At 48.7% G+C, this 16,015-nt stretch overlaps 1 protein-coding gene across 2 annotated transcripts in view; it reads left to right on the forward strand.

Moving 5' to 3' along the window:
* LOC147099484 (uncharacterized) overlaps positions 1–16,015 on the forward strand; it is a 77,173-nt gene that overhangs the window by 17,077 nt on the left and 44,081 nt on the right. For both annotated transcript variants that reach the window (XM_085969661.1, XM_085969664.1), the window contains exon 2: positions 12,246–13,611. In XM_085969661.1, coding sequence (XP_085825787.1) covers positions 13,188–13,611 — 424 coding nt within the window. In that variant the 5' untranslated portion in view covers positions 12,246–13,187. The remainder of the gene's footprint in view (positions 1–12,245; positions 13,612–16,015) is intronic.

Raw genomic sequence — 16,015 nt, forward strand, 5'->3', positions numbered from 1 at the left:
GCCAACCGCTCAGAGTACCAGGCGACTTCCTCCCCCTGACAACGGAGCCGTGGTCGGCCGCCAGACAGCTTTCCCTGCACCAGGACGCGGCCCAGCAATTCCATCCAGTGGCCACGTCGCAACATGGCCCGCAGCCGTCCTACGTGCCTCGAGACTTACGACATGCGGAGTTCGTCTTCGTGCGCCGGGACGCGCACAGAGGCCCGCTGCAGGCACCATACACTGGCCCCTTCCCAGTATTGGAGACGGGGGACAAAGCTTTTCTTATCGATGTCGGCGGGAAGCCGGACCTTATTTCAGTAGACCGCCTCAAACCGGCGCACTTGGACCTCAGCTTCCCGTTTCGGCTGGCTCTTCCCCCACGGCGGGGCAGACCTCCCGCGTTGGCGGCGGCCCCACAAGAGGACCAAGACACGCCAGAACCTTACTTTCCGGCCGCCGCCCCACCTTCGCCGGCAGCCCGTCCAGCCACCGGCAGACCAGCCGCCAGACCAGCCGACGAACCAACCGGCCGACCTCCCAGACAGCCCTCCTCACATGCCAGATGGCTACTACAGCCGCTACGGCCGCTTGGTCAAACCTCCGCAGAGACTGACTTTTACAGTTAACGAGGATTCTGGGGGGGCGTATGTGGCGTTGCCCCATTGGGGAAACACTGTGTGTATGTAGGTAAACCTGTATAATCCCCTTTTAACTGCTGTATTCCCCTCCCCCTGCAAGACAGTTGTAAGCTGAGAGGAATAAGGCACGTTCAGATTTGCCTGCTGCTGATAGAAGGAAAACCAATCAGGTTCCAGCAGGTGACCAATCCGTGAGTCATCACAGGTTCGCGGGTTTCACGAATTCAGTACTGTATTGTGAGAGTTGGAGTAAAGACCTATTTCTTGTAGCTCGCTGTGTTGCCTATTTCTTTACGCGGGAGACCGTAGTCCCCCACAGGGTAATCAAAAGTGCAGCAGAGAAGATGAATTTTGAAAAGAGAGAATGAAAGACTTGCATTTATATAGCATCTTTCACGACCACTAGATGTCCCAAAGCGCTTTACAGCCAATTACGTACTTTTTCAAGTGTAGTCACTGTTGTAATGTGGGAAACGCGGCAGCCAATTTGCGCACAGCAAGCTCCCACAAACAGCAATGTGATAATGGCCAGATAATCTGTTTTTAGTGATGTTGATGGAGGGATAAATAACGGCCAGGACACCGGGGAGGACTCCCCGGCTGGAGAGTCTAGAACTATACGTCATAGTCTCAGGATAAGTGGTCGGCCACTTAAGATTAAGATGAGGAGGAATTTCTTCACTCAGAGGGTTGTGAATATTTGGAATTCTCTGCCCCAGAGCGCTGTGGAAGCTGAGTCGTTGAGTATATTCAAGGCTGTAATTGATAGATTTTTGACTCTAGGGGAATCAAGGGATATGGAGATCAGGCGGGTAAGTGGAGTTGAGGCCGAAGATCAGCCATGATCTTATTGAATGGTGGCACAGGCTCGAAGGGCTGAATGGCCTACTCCCGCTCCTAATTCTTATGTTCTTATTCGAAATAGTGCCATGGGATCTTTTACATCCACCTGAGAGAGCAGACGGGGCCTCGGTTTAACATCTCATCTGAAAGATGGCACCTCCGACAGTGCAGCACTCCCTCAGCACTGCACTGCGAGTGTCAGCCTAGATTTTTGTGCTCAAGTCTTGTGGCGTGGGACTTGAACCCACAACCTTCTGACCCAGAGGCGAGGGTGCCACCCACTGAGGCACTGGCTGACACTGTGGTTTTCAAAGGAGAAGAAGCGGGGTAGAGAGGGTTAGGGGTTCTTGGGGAGAGAGTCCAGACAGCAGGGCCTAGGCAGCAAGAAAGTCTGCCACCAGTGGTGGGATGGTGCGAGGGTGGGAGGAACATAGGGGTCGTCAACCCTCCAGGATTGTCCTGGAGTCTCCAGGAATTGAAGATTAATCTCTGGGACACTGCTGTGAGCAACACCTGGGAGAAGAATCAGAGGAGCATTAAAAAGAATTGTGTGTTTTTTTATTTTCTTTGAAGACTTTGTTATAAAAGATCTTGGAGCTGGGAAGCAAAAGGCTGTTTGACCGGGTGGAGGGCGGTTGGAGGCGGGAGACCATGTAATGAAACGTCCAGGATAATGTTCAGCCAGAGTTGGTAGCCCGAGCACAGTAGGCCGCAGTCGGTAGACTGAGGGGTACGGGAGAAAGAGTAAGGTCTGGAGGAGGTTGTCGATGGAAGGTGAAGGACTTGTTGTTACAGGTCTGTCATTGGTGGAAATAACTTGAGTGAAATAAGTTTACCACACACAAAGTGTATCACACAACATTAAATGTTGTAGCATGCCAATATGCTAGTGAAAACATCGGATATATAGCGTGCTATAGTAACGCAAGAATGTATTACAGCAACTCCACTATCCTTAAATACGACCTGTGTGGTTTATACAATATATATATATGGTTTATATGATAATGTGTGTTTTATATGATGTATGTTATATCTTCTTCTTAGGCAGTCCCTCGGAACCGAGGATGACTTGCTTCCACATTAAAAATGAGTTCTCAGGTGACTGATGAGTCCAATGCGGGACCTACAGTCTCTGTCACAGGTGGGGCAGACGGTGGTTGAAGGGGCGGGTGGGTGGGGTGCTTGGGTTGACGTGCGCTCCTTGCGCTGCTTGCGCTTGGCTTCCGCTTGCTCCCGGCGAAGAGACTCGAGGTATTCGGCGCCTTCCCGGATGCTCCTCCTCCACTTTGTGCGGTCTTGGGCCAGGGATTCCCAGGTGTCGGTGGGGATGTTACACTTTCTCGAGGAAGCTTTGAGGGTGTCCTTGAAGCATAAGAACATAAGAAATAGGAGCAGGAGTAGGCCAATCGGCCCCTCGAGCCTGCTCTGCCATTCAATAAGATCATGGCTGATCTGATCCTAACCGCCAATCCACTATCACCGAACCATCTCCTGAATCTAACAGAATTAGACACACGAAATAGGAGCAGGATCAGGCTACACGGCCCCTGGGCCCGCTCCGCTACCCACAGGGCCATGACCGATCCGAACCTAGACTCATGTCCAAATTCCTGCCCGCTCCCCGTAACCCTTAATTCCCTTTACTTCTAGGAAACTGTCTATTTCTGTTTTAAATTTATGTAATGATGTAGCTTCTACAGCTTTTTGGGGCAGCATATTCCATGGACCTACCACCCTCTGAGTGAAGTAGTTCCTCCTCATCTCAGTTTTGAAAGAGCAGCCCCTTATTCTAAGACTATGCCTCCTAGTTCTAGTTTCACCCATCATCGGGAACATCTTCCCCGCATCCACCCGATCCAACCCCTTCACAATCTTATATGTTTCAATAAGATCGCCTCTCATTCTTCTGAACTCCAATGAGTAGAGTCCCAATCTACTCAACCTCTCCTCATATGTCCATCCCCTCATCCCCGGGATTAACCGAGTGAACCTTCTTTGTACTGACTCAAGAGCAAGTATGTCCTTTCTTAAGTATGGACACCAAAACTGTACGCAGTATTCCAGGTGCGGTCTCACCAATACCTTGTACAACTGAAGCAATACCTCCCTATTTTTATATTCTATCCCCCTAGCAATGAAAGCCAACATTCCATTGGCCTTCTTAATCACTTGCTGCACCTGCATACTAACCTTTTGAGTTTCGTGCACCAGGACCCCCAGATCCCTTTGTACTTCAGTACTTTCCAGTTTCTTGCCATTAAGATAATAACTTGCTCTACAATTTTTCCTGCCAAAGTGCATAACCTCACACTTTCCAGTATTGTATTCCATCTGCCAAATCTCTGCCCACTTACTTAGCCTGTCTATGTCCCCTTGCAGGTTTTTTATGTCCTCCTCACTCACTACTTTCCCTCCCATCTTAGTATCATCTGCAAACTTTGATATGTTACACTCGGTCCCCTCCTCCAAATCGTTAATATAGATTGTAAAGAGTTGGGGACCCAGCACTGACCCCTGCGGAACACCACTAGTTACTGATTGCCAGTCTGAGAATGAACCATTTATCCCAACTCTCTGCCTTCTGTTAGATAGCCAATCCTCTATCCATGCCAGAATATTACCCCCAATCCCGTGATTTTTTATCTTAAGCAATAATCTTTTGTGTGGCACCTTGTCAAATGCCTTTTGGAAGTCTAAATACACTACGTCCACTGGTTCCCCTTTATCTACCCTATATGTTACTTCCTCAAAGAACTCCAGCAAATTTGTCAAACATGACTTCCCCTTCATAAAACCATGCTGACTTTGTCCTATTAAATTATGATTATCCAAATGTCCTGTTACTGTCTCCTTAATAATGGACTCCAAAATTTTACCTACCACAGATGTTAGGCTAACCGGTCTATAGTTTCCAGCCTTCTGTCTACTGCCCTTTTTAAATAAGGGTGTTACATTAGCAGTTTTCCAGTCTGCCGGGACCTTTGCCGAGTCCAGGGAGTTTTGGAAAATTATTACCAATGCATCCACAATCCCTACCGCCACTTCCCTCAAGACCCTAGGATGTAAGCCATCAGGTCCAGGTGATTTATCCGCCTTGAGTCCCATTATTTTACCGAGTACCACTTCCTTAGTGATTTTGATCGTGTTTAGCTCCTCCCCCCCCTTTAGCCCCCTGTTTGTCCAGTGTTGGGATATTCTTAGTGTCTTCTACTGTAAAGACTAATATAAAATATTCATTGTGTTTTTGCCATCTCCATATTTCCCACCATTAATTTCCCAGTCTGATCCTCTAATGGACCAACATTTACTTTAGCCACCCTTTTTCTTTTTATATAACTATAAAAACTCTTACTATCTGTTTTTATATTTTTTGCTAATTTACTTTCATAATCTATCTTCCCTTTCTTAATCAATCTTTTTGTTATTTTTTGCTGTCTTTTAAAGTTTTCCCAATCCTCTATCCTCCCACTAGATTTGGCTACCTTATATGCCCTTGTTTTTAGTCGAATACTATCCTTAATTTCTTTACTTAGCCACGGATGGCTGTCTTTTCTTTTACACCCTTTTCTTCTCCGTGGAATATATATTTTTTGGAAGTTGTAAAATAACTCCTTAAATGTACACCACTGATCATGTATCGTCTTACCCTTTAATCTATTTTCCCAATCCACTCTACTCGATTCCGCTCTCATACCTTCATAGTCTCCTTTATTCAAGCTTAGCACGCTTGTTTGAGATCCAACCTTCTCACCCTCTAATTGAATATGGAATTCAACCATGTTATGGTCACTCATTCCAAGGGGATCCTTTACTAGGACATTTTTAATTAATCCTGTCTCGTTACACAGGACCAGATCCAAGGTTGCTTGCCCCCTGGTCGGTTCAGTTACATACTGCCCAGGTTTCCTCTACCCACCTGGGGCTCTCTTGCCGTGTCGGAGTTCCGAGTAGAGCGCTTGTTTTGGGAGTCTCGTATCGGGCATGCGGACAATGTTATATGATGTGTATTTTATACAACATTGTCTGTTTTATATATGTGTGTTTGATACGTGTTTCTTTTATTACCATATATGTGTGAGTTTTATTTGATCTATGTGTGCGATAGCAGACAGTTACAGGCCATAGTTCAATCAAGCAGTTCTAATTGATCTACTAAATGTGGCCGTAGAGTGCCTTATGACTTTCAGAAGAACAGGGTTGAATTAAAGTCTTCAACTCACTGTCAACCCTCTTGACATTTCAGAGTATATCTGTGCAGGGTTTATTTAAAGGAAGGTAACGATTGTGTTCTGCTTTTCCGATGATGTTGAGGGAAGGGGTGGAAGTACGGAGCAGATGAATAAAGGTGACTGTGATATACGATGACAAAGTGCATTGGCTTATCTATAGCACAAGGCAGGTCCATTGGCTTAATGGGTAACCTCATCACCTGGTGTGGAATTGAATGGTACAGTTGCAAGAAGGTCCCAGGTTTGACCCCAGTCTCTGTTGAGTTAACCTGTCTTAGCTGGGACGCCAGTAGGGATACTGAAACCGGCTGTTCCGGGACCACTTGGGCCCAGGCCAAACCCAGAGATCCTCATCGCTATCCCGAAGGTATGAGTGCGCGATCACTGAGCAAAGGCAGGATCGGGGTTTCACTGTGACGCTTCCTGCTGTTAAATAGCCTGCCGATGCTCGCCGTCAGCCAGTGGCTCGGTAGGGAGCACTCTCGCCTCCTTGAGTCAGAAGTTGTGGGTTCACAGCACCCCTCCAGAGACTTGATCTAGTGTGAAGAAGAATTTCCTGAGGTCGGGACAAAATTTGCCTTTCACGAGTTCGAACCTCTCCCTATGGAGCAAGAGATAGCGCCTTTAAGGGTAGAGCGGGGGTAAAACGAATAGGAAACTAAAAACTTTTGCCCCTTCCCCGTCTCCTTACATAACATAAGAACATAAGAAATAGGAGCAGGAGTCGGCGATTTGGCCCTTCGAGCCTGCTCCGCCATTCAATAAGATCATGGCTGATCTTCTACCTCATCTCCACTTTCCTGCACTATCCCCATATCCCTTGATTCCCTTAATATTCAAAAATCTATCGATCTCTGTCTTGAATATAAATGACTGAGCCTCCACAGCCCTCTGGGGTAGAGAATTCCAAAGATTCACCACCCTCTGAGTGAAGAAATTTCTCCTCATCTCAGTCCTAAATGGCCGACCCCTTATTCTGAGACTGTGACCCCTGGTTCTAGACTCCCCAGCCAGGGGAAACATCCTCCCTGCATCTACCCTGTCAAGCCCTGTAAGAATTTTGTATGTTTCAATGTTCCTTCTTTCATTAACTCGGTTTAAAGAAAGTTATGCTTGATTTCACTACTATTGGAGGGATGTGATTGCATTGGAGAGGGTGCAGAGATTCACCAGGATGTTACCTGGGCTGGAGCGCTTCAGCTATGAAGAGAGACTGGACAGGCTGGGGTTGTTTTCCTTAGCGCAGAGAATGCTGAGGGGGTCCTGATTGAGGTGTACAAAATTATGAGGGGCAAGATAGGGTAGATAGAAAGGAACTTTTCCCCTTAGTAGAGGGGGTCAATAACCAGGGGGCATAGTTTCAAGGTAAGGGGCAGGAGGTTTAGAGGAGATTTGGGGAAAAACTTTTTCACCCAGAGGGTGGTTGGAATCTGGAACTCACTGCCTGAAAGGGTAGTAAAGGCAGGAACCCTCACAACATTCAAGAAGCATTTAGATGAGCACTTGAAACGCCATAGCATACAAGGCTACGTACCAAGTGCTGGAAAATGGCATTAGAATAGACAGGGCTTGATGGCCGGCGCGGACACGATGGGCCGAAGGGCCTCTTTCGGTGCTGTATAACTCTATGGCCTAGAAATTGGGTGAGTAGCGCCACCTATTAGCGCCTAAAGAGGGCAGTCAGTGGCTGTAGCGCCACTGGCCGCGCCTCCTGCGATATTCAGCGGGGGCGCTAATGGTGGCGTTAGCCTGTTGCGCTGCACTGCCACCGATGACGTCATCGTTGTGCGCAGCGCCCCGATCGCGATATTTGGTAGCGAACGCTGCTGTAGCGCCGTTCGCTACCCGCGCCCGGTTCACGGGGCCTTGCTGTGCTGGCAATGGCGCAAGTTAAGGTGGAGGTGCGGGGCGGCTGCCTTTTTTGGCGGCCACCTGCCAGCACCTCCGTCCCCGGCCTCCTGACCCCCCCCCCCCCGCCCCCGCGGCATTGCCGGCTGTTTCCCGAGAGCCCGGCACTTCTCCTCGGTGCCGGGCTCTTTTGCCGGCACTCGCGATCGGGGATCGCGCTGTTGCAGGCCCCTCCCCCTTAACAATGGGAGGAAGGCCTGCAGTACCGCAGCACGCCGTGCCGCAGCGTGTGGCGCTGCGGCACGCTGCGCTGTGATATTCAGTTTCAGCGCCCTAAGAGGGACGCGGAGCGCCTCGAGCCTCGCCCCGTCTCCCTCTAGGGGCACCGACACTGAATTTCTGACGTTCGCTAATGCTCCGAACACTGCGCAGAAATCAGCGCCCAGGCGAACTTGGCGCCACTTTGGCGCCTCAACCCAATTTCTAGGCCTATGACTCTGGGGGAAAAATTCAGTAGTTTGTGCTTCCCGTTAGTGGCCTAAGAGGGCGCTAATGGGGCGCAAAGCAACTAGCGCCCGGGCACGGCGATGTTTGTGCCGCTCGTGAAATTAACTAGACATTTTGCGGCGGCGCTAAACACTACTGCCATGATCTCCTGTACCGGCAGATTGTGACGTCAGTCGAGTGCGCAACGCCCCGTTAGTGCCCCAGACCGGATATTGAGTGGCGCCCCCTGCCTTACCGCCTGCCGCTAGCAACGACAGGTTGAGGGGAGCGTTATGCTGTCAGAAAGGGACTGGGGGAGCGCTATTTAAAGGCGACCGCTACCTGCCTTTTTTTGCCAGTGACATTTTTATACCACGCAGTCTGAGAAAGACAGAGAGAGAGACTTCTGGAGAGATTCAACGCTGTGTGAAGGAGTTTTGAGTACTGAGCAGCACTTTGCCGGTTTATTTTGATTTGCCCTTCTTTGCTTCGCCAGCGCTCTGAGGTAGCGCCTCGCTCCTCGGCGTTTGTGCCTTAAGACAGGTGTGAAGCGCCTGATTTAGCGCTCCAATCACCTCCAGGGGCGATAAAAGCCAAGTTTGCTGTCGGAGGCGATAATTAGCGCCAGGCGCTAAACTTTGCGCACGCCCGATAATGGCGCCCCAAACGGGGCGATATCGAATTTTTCCCCTATGACTCTAAGAGGAAAGAAATCTACATCATTCGCCTATGTTTCAGCAGTAGAATGTTTATCAGTTCCCACACACTGCCAGGCTTGGGAACTCTTCCAGCTCCCTGCTCAGCGTCATCAGTCCTGCCAAGCAGCCGAAGGAGAAAGCTTGGCTAAGAGTTTGGAGTAGGGCTGCGGCCTTCATCAGAACTTGAATCCCACCTGACCTGTGAGTCTCTCATTCCGCTTCCAGACGCTGACTGACCCGGCGACGGTCAAGTCTCCCGAGTCTCGGGCATCCTCCGTACGTCTGAAAATATTTTTTTTAATAAACAATAGGCAGAAATTAAACACTCGCCGTGTTTTAAAAGATTATGATAATTCTTTGTTTATAGACAGATGACACTGAGGACTGATTTTTTCCCCCCCCCCAATCTCAGAGTCATAATGGCACAGAAGCATATTATCTAAACGGTGAGAGATTGCAGAGCTCTGAGATGCAATGGGATCTGGGTGTCCTAGTGCATGAATCGCAAAAGGTTACTATGCAGGTACAGCAAGTAATTAGGAAAGCCAATAGAATGTTATTGTTTATTGCGAGGAGGAATTGAATACAAAAGTAGGGAGGTTATGCTTCAGTTATACAGGGCATTGGTGAGACCACATCTGGAGTACTGTGTACAGTATTGGTCTCCTTATTTAAGGAAGGATGTAAATGTGTTGGAAGCAGTTCAGAGAAGGTTTACTAGACTAATACCTGGAATGGGCGGGTTGTCTTATGAGGAAAGGTTGGACAGGCTAGGCTTGTATCCGCTGGAGTTTAGAAGAGTAAGAGGTGACTTGATTGAAACATATAAGATCCTGAGGGGTCTGGACAGGGTGGATGTGGAGAGGATGTTTCCTCTTGTGGGAGAATCTAGAACTAGGGGTCACTGTTTAAAAATAAGGGGTCGCCCATTTAAGACAGAGATGAGGAGAATTTTTTTCTCACAGAGGGTCTTTAGTCTTTGGAACTCTCTTCCTCAGAGGGCGGTGGAAGCAGAGTCTTTGAATATTTTTAAGGCAGTGGTAGATAGATTCGTGGTAAGCAAGGGGGTGAAAGGGTATCGGGGGTAGGCGGGCATGTAGAGTAAGCGGGTAGGCGGGAATGTAGAGTAAGCGGATAAGCCATGATCTTATTGAATGGCAGAGCAGGCTCGAGGGGCCGAGTGGCCTACTCCTGCTCCTAATTCGTATGTTAGAAGGAGGCCATTCGGCCCATCGAGCCCATGCCGGCTCTCTGTGGAGAGATCCAGTCAGTCCCTGTACGCTAAAGGGAAATAAAGAACTGGGTTTCTATAGGGTCTTATCACACCCTCTGGGCATCCCAAAGTGCTTCATAGCCAGTTAATTACTTCTGAAGTGCAGTCACTGTTATGCAGGCGGAAATAGCAGCCAATATGTGCACAGCAAGATCCCACAAACACCAAATGAGATGAATGACCAGCGAATCCAATTTTGACAGTGTTGGTCGAGGGAGGGATGCTGGCCTGAACACCAGGAGAACTCCCCGCTCTTCAAATAGTGTCAGCTGACCTTCTACAGTACATTCATCTCATCAGGCATGGCAGGCCACAGTTTAACGTCTCGTCCTAAATACAGCGTCTTTGACAATGAGGTACTCCCTCAGTACGTTCATCACTTTCCTTATATGTCAGGCTAATCTTTTTTGCACAGGAACCCCCAGCGTTGATCATTGCTTACCCATAAACATTTGCAGTAAAAAATGTTGTCATAGCAACCATGGGGGCCTGAATAAGTTACCACTGAGTGCTCTGACCAGTGAGGCAGGAAACTTTCACGACAAACACACAGAAAAGCAAACAATGCAATTAAAGAAAGATTTATTTATTTTACTAATGGAGCCGTCCCCTTTTAAAGTGACTCAGGTACCAGGAATTTCTGGTTTGCAAGCCAGGCATTCCTGTGTGCCAAAATGACACTGAAACCCTGATCATCAAAAGATTTTAAAAATCCCAGTGCCGTCCAATGGGCAGAAACTCTCCCCGATTCGCTTACATAATGTCGTGGCCGGCAAGAGTTAATTATGAAAAGAGATCCACTCCATCGCAGACAGTGGGAGAAATCGAGGCGGTCACAGATACTAAAGCGGGGCTTGCCCCCGCCGCACCCCCGAGCAGTTCAAAGGTGGGAACTCGGTGTAAAGCAGAGCTTCCATTAACCTGGGGCTTGGGACCCTGATACATGATATTTTAATAAGGGGTAGGGAAGGTCCCATAAACCCCACTAATGGTTTAAGGCCCTCAATGCGGCATGTTCCCCGAGAGGCCCATCCACATTGCAGACTCGGAAACATTTTGGTAGGGCTGAGATTTCTTGTTAATCGTTTCAAACTCCTGGGTCTTCTTCACTATCAGCTGCTTTTTCAAGAGTTTTTCACCTGGAATTTTACGGAACAGAAACAGGCCATTCGGCCTAACAGGTCCGTGCCGGTGTTTATGCTCCCCTATTTACTAGTGCCTCCACCCAATTCCCCCATTTACTGGGGCTCTCTCCCAATTCCCCCATTTACTGGGCTCTCCCCCAATTCCCCCATTTACTGGGCTCTCTCCCAATTCCCCTATTTACTAGTGCCTCCACCCAATTCCCCCATTTACTGGGGCTCTCTCCCAATTCCCCCATTTACTGGGCTCTCTCCCAATTCCCCCATTTACTAGTGCCTCCACCCAATTCCCCCATTTACTGGGGCTCTCTCCCAATTCCCCCATTTACTGGGCTCTCCCCCCAATTCCCCCATTTACTGGTGCCCTCCTTTTCCAGATTTCCTTCCTCCAGTGTTCTTCCCTCGTTAACCTGCTGGCTCGTGTCGGGGCTCACCTACTGGAGCACTGCCCTCTGCCAAGCAGCCATTCTTCACCTGCGGGCCTGGCCAGTGAGTGTCGGCAGTCAATGGGACCACGGGGAGGCATATCGGTCAAGCCCCCAATCCAAACATCACCAGGCATCCACCCCACCTGCCTTCTCAGGTGGATGTAAAAGATCCCATGGCATTATATTGATGAAGATCAGGGGAGATTTCTCCCCGGTGTCCTGGGGCCAATAATTATCCCTCAACCAACATCACTGGAAAAAAAACCCAGATTATCTGGTCATTACTTCATTGCTGTTTATGGGAGCTTGCTGTGCGCAAATTGGCAGCTGCATTTCCTACATTTCAACAGTGACTACACTTGGAAAAAGTACTTCATTTGCTGTAAAGCGCTTTGGAACTTCCTGGAGTTGTGAAAGGCGCTATAGAAATGCTAGCTCTGACATAGGTGGAGGGTGGGTAAAACCCTTCATGGAATGAATGTTTTCAGGCATGAAAGCGTTGGAAATTATATGTATCCTTCGATTTACAAATGGGCATTGTAACTTTTATTTAAGATAAAACATAAGCCTGCCTTGAGAAAAATCAGTGGTTTAATGCAACAGAGATGATTGTGTTCGATTATTTTATCTTTGCTTCTATTTATAGCGAGTCCATGTTTTCTTTTCTGTTTCCAGATAAGGTCCTCTGAAGTCTGAACCCGGCGTCGTCCAGAGACTTTGACTCTTTAATCGAAGCGTGATTTCTTTGCCTCTGGCGAGGAGCCCTTTGTCGCACCGAGAGCTTAAATTGGGGCTGCGTCGTGGCGCCAATCTCCAGCTCCCTTCTACTCGAGGAGCTCCTGAGACCCTAGGAATGAAACGTGCCTCTTTGCAGTCCCTCCCCAGCCCCCCACCACCCAGGAAATTGGGCCCTGCAGAGCAACTGTAGAACTGCGACCGGACTTCTCTGAAAACCAAAGCCGATTTTTTTTGGGTGGGGGGGGGGGTTTTGTTTTTGTTTAAGTAACGGGAGGGCCGGGTAAGAAACCAATACTTCACACCTTGCGTGAGAACCGCACGCACATAACGGCGCACAGTTCAGCAGATGGAGCTAAATTAGGAAGCGTCGCCACGGAAACACAAGGCCCAGTCCCACGTTCAGCACCAGAAACTGGATTCAGATAGGAGAGAGGAAAAGATCTCTTACTGTCCCTGACAATCACGTTTTTTAATACTAAGAAAACCTGTGAAATAATTCACCAGACACTTTAAAAAAAAACATATAGAAAATGTGTTCTTTCAAATTGATCATCTGTTTTCTCTCTGCTCACAGAATATCAACCTTCGAATCCTGAATAGTGTTAAATTAATTTCCTATATTTTTTAAATTCTAACTCTCGTCACTACACATTTTTATTTTCATGAGACTAATTTTGCACCAAAAATACTGAGAGGAAATTGGTTTACATTCAGATTAATTTGCCACTCCTGGAGTAGGTTCAGGTTCGAGTTGTGCGGATGTATTTAGCTTTACACGAGTCTGTGTGTGTTGTGCGGCCAACTCAAGTCAGCCATTTTTTAAAAATCTCTGTGCGACATTCCAAGTAGATAAAGATTAGGAGATACAGAGGAAAGAGAATGAGTTTAGGAAAGTTGCCTGTCTTCAAGAAGCTGGTCTCCAGCTCCCACGGCAAGCGTAGGTTCAAGTCGGAGCTGACCCCGGACATGATCAGCTCGCCGCTGGGTGACTTCCGCCACACCATGCACGTGGGCCGGGGAGGCGACGTGTTTGGCGACACCTCTTTCCTCAGTGACCACGGCGGGGAGAAGGCGCGCGAGAGCGCCAAGTCCAACCTGCTCGTCCGAGCGCTGAGGAACGTCAGGAAGTCGCCGGCGAGGAGCCGGAACAGTAGCCGCGAGATGTCGCCGCCACCGCCGGTGTCTCCCATCATTAAGAACGCGGTCTCTTTGCCCCATCTGTTGGAGACAAAGAATGGGTCCGTGGAACGGCTCAATTTCAAAAGCGTGGTGTCAAGTCCAGGCGTGATGGATGGATCATATGGTAAATTCCATTAAAAACTTATTAATCCTCAGTCTCCTCCCCTGATCTCTCTCCCTTAATCTCTCCTCTCCCCCTGTACAGTCCCCTCTCCTCTACCTCCCTTACCCTCTACCCTACACTCTCCTCTCTCCCATCCTCTCGCCACTCGCTTCACCCACTCCCTTCTCTCTCTCTTACCCTCTACCTCTCCCCTCATTCTTCTCACCTCAACCCCCCACGCTCCTCTCCTATCCCTCTCTCTTACCCCCTCCTCTCCTCTCCACACTTCTTTCCCCTCTGCTCTCCCCTCGCCCTTCTCCTCGCCTCTCTCTACCCCCCACCCCGCCCACTCCCCTCTCCCCCTCTCTCATCCTCTCCCCTACACTCTCCCCTCCCATCCGCTCACCCCTCTCCTTTCTTAGCTCAATTGGTTGCACGCACCTCTGAGTCCGGTGGTCATGGGTTTAACGCCCTTTGCCAGGATTTTGAACTCCCCATCTAGGCTGACGCTCCAGCGCTGCGCTGGCAGAGGTGTTGCCCTCCTTAAACTGAAGTCCAATCTCCCCGTTCAGGTGGGTGTTAAAGTACGATGCAGTGCAGAGCGGGGAGTTCCATCGGTGCCCTGGACCGTCCCACTAAAAAAAAAAGCAGATGACCTGGTGATTTCTCTGCTTGCTGTTTGTGGGATCTTGCTGTGTGAAAGCTAGCGGCTGCGTTTGCCTACCCACCAAGGGTTCCTGCACTTGAAAGTAGTTCATTGTATGTGAAGCGCTTTGGTGTGTTTTGAGAAATGTGGTACAGTGCGCTATAAAACCATGTCTTGTTCACTCTCTCCATCAGGTTCATCCATGCTCTTCTCCTGTCCTCTTCCGCCTTCTCTTATCTCTTCCTTCATTCCGCTGCCCTGCCACAGCTTCTTCCATCGTAAGAGTACGGCACGTGGAGCAAGAGGTTTTGGAGCACTTGGCCAATCAAACTAGCCACTTCCACGTACAACATCTCCAGGGGAAGGGTACCTGTGTGCTCCAAAGCCTCCCTGCAAAGACAAGTCATAGAATCATAGAATGATGCAGCACAGAAGGGGCCATTTGGCCCATCATGACTGTGCTCTTTGGTAGAGTTCTCCAATTAGCCCCACTCCCTCCTGCTCTCTCCCCTTAGCCCTGTAGTTTTTTTCTCCAAGTATTTATCCAATTCCCTTTTGAAAGTTGCTATTGAATCTGCTTCCACCACCCTTTCAGGCAGCGCATTCCAGATCACAACAACTCGCTGCGTTAAAAAAAATATATTATGGCCCAGAAATTCGGGTTGGAGGCTTCCCGCGGGTGCAAGCCTCCGACCTGCACTTACCTAGCGCCGGCCGTTGTGCTGTGGGCCCGCGTGGGATTCCGATCCTGGGCCACCTCTAACGCCGGCGCGCAGTGCTTGCGTATCCCGGGGCACAGTTAGTTCGAAGCGTCCCCTGGGATCACGTGGGCCATGGGGAGCCAATGGTAGCAGGGAATCTCTATTCATAGATTTGACAGGAAGAGCTGTCAAATCTATGAATACAATTCAGCCCCAAAACATCACTAAAACTTCAAATACATTTTTTTTTAAATCACATTTTTAAAATAACAATAAATTACATAAAATAACTTTTAAACAATAATTAAAATTTTTGAAAAAATTAATTACAGTTTCTAACGGGGCTAAAAATAAACTTACCTTTCTTTAAAGTATTTTAAAATAATAAACCTGTGGAAAAAATGTTTTAATTTAACTTAATTCACCACTTACCTTGTTAAAAGCAGGCCTTGCGACTGCTTTTTACAAGCGTAGCTCCTGGAGACTTACCCTCCCGGAGAAACCTGCAAAAAACCCGGAAGTTCCAGGCGTACGCGCTGCCTCTCCGGCGCACGCGTTCGACCTGTGAACCCCTTCCTTTAAGGGAACGGAAGTTCCGGTTTCCCGCGCATACGCAGTGCATGCACGAAACCGGCACTTTCGTTGGGCCTACGCGTGAGTACCCAGCGCGTACTCACCCGTGGGGACCCGAAGTTCTGACCCAATGTTTCCTTATGTCGCCTCTGGTTCTTTTGCCAACCACTTAAATCTGTATCCATCATTCACGATTTTGAACACCTCTATGAAACCTTCTCTTAACCTTCCCTGCCCGAAGGAGAACAACTCCAGCTTCTCTAGTCTCTCCACATGACTGAAGTCCCTCATCCCTGGTACCATTCTAGTAAATTTCTTCTGCACCCTCTCCAGCCTTCCTAAAGTGTGGTGCCCAGAATTGAACGCAATACTGCAGCTGAGGTCGAACCAGTGTTTTATAAAGGTTTGCCATAACAAGCAACACTCCTCAACAGCTATCTAACCTTGGGCACTACATTATCCATCTGGGACCACTCGCCTTCCTGACGTGATATGGGCTCCAAAG

The sequence above is a fragment of the Somniosus microcephalus genome, chromosome 28 (genome assembly GCF_052327205.1).
Source record: "Somniosus microcephalus isolate GS21.2 chromosome 28, FLI_Smic_1.0, whole genome shotgun sequence".
Taxonomy (NCBI): Eukaryota; Metazoa; Chordata; class Chondrichthyes; order Squaliformes; family Somniosidae; genus Somniosus; species Somniosus microcephalus.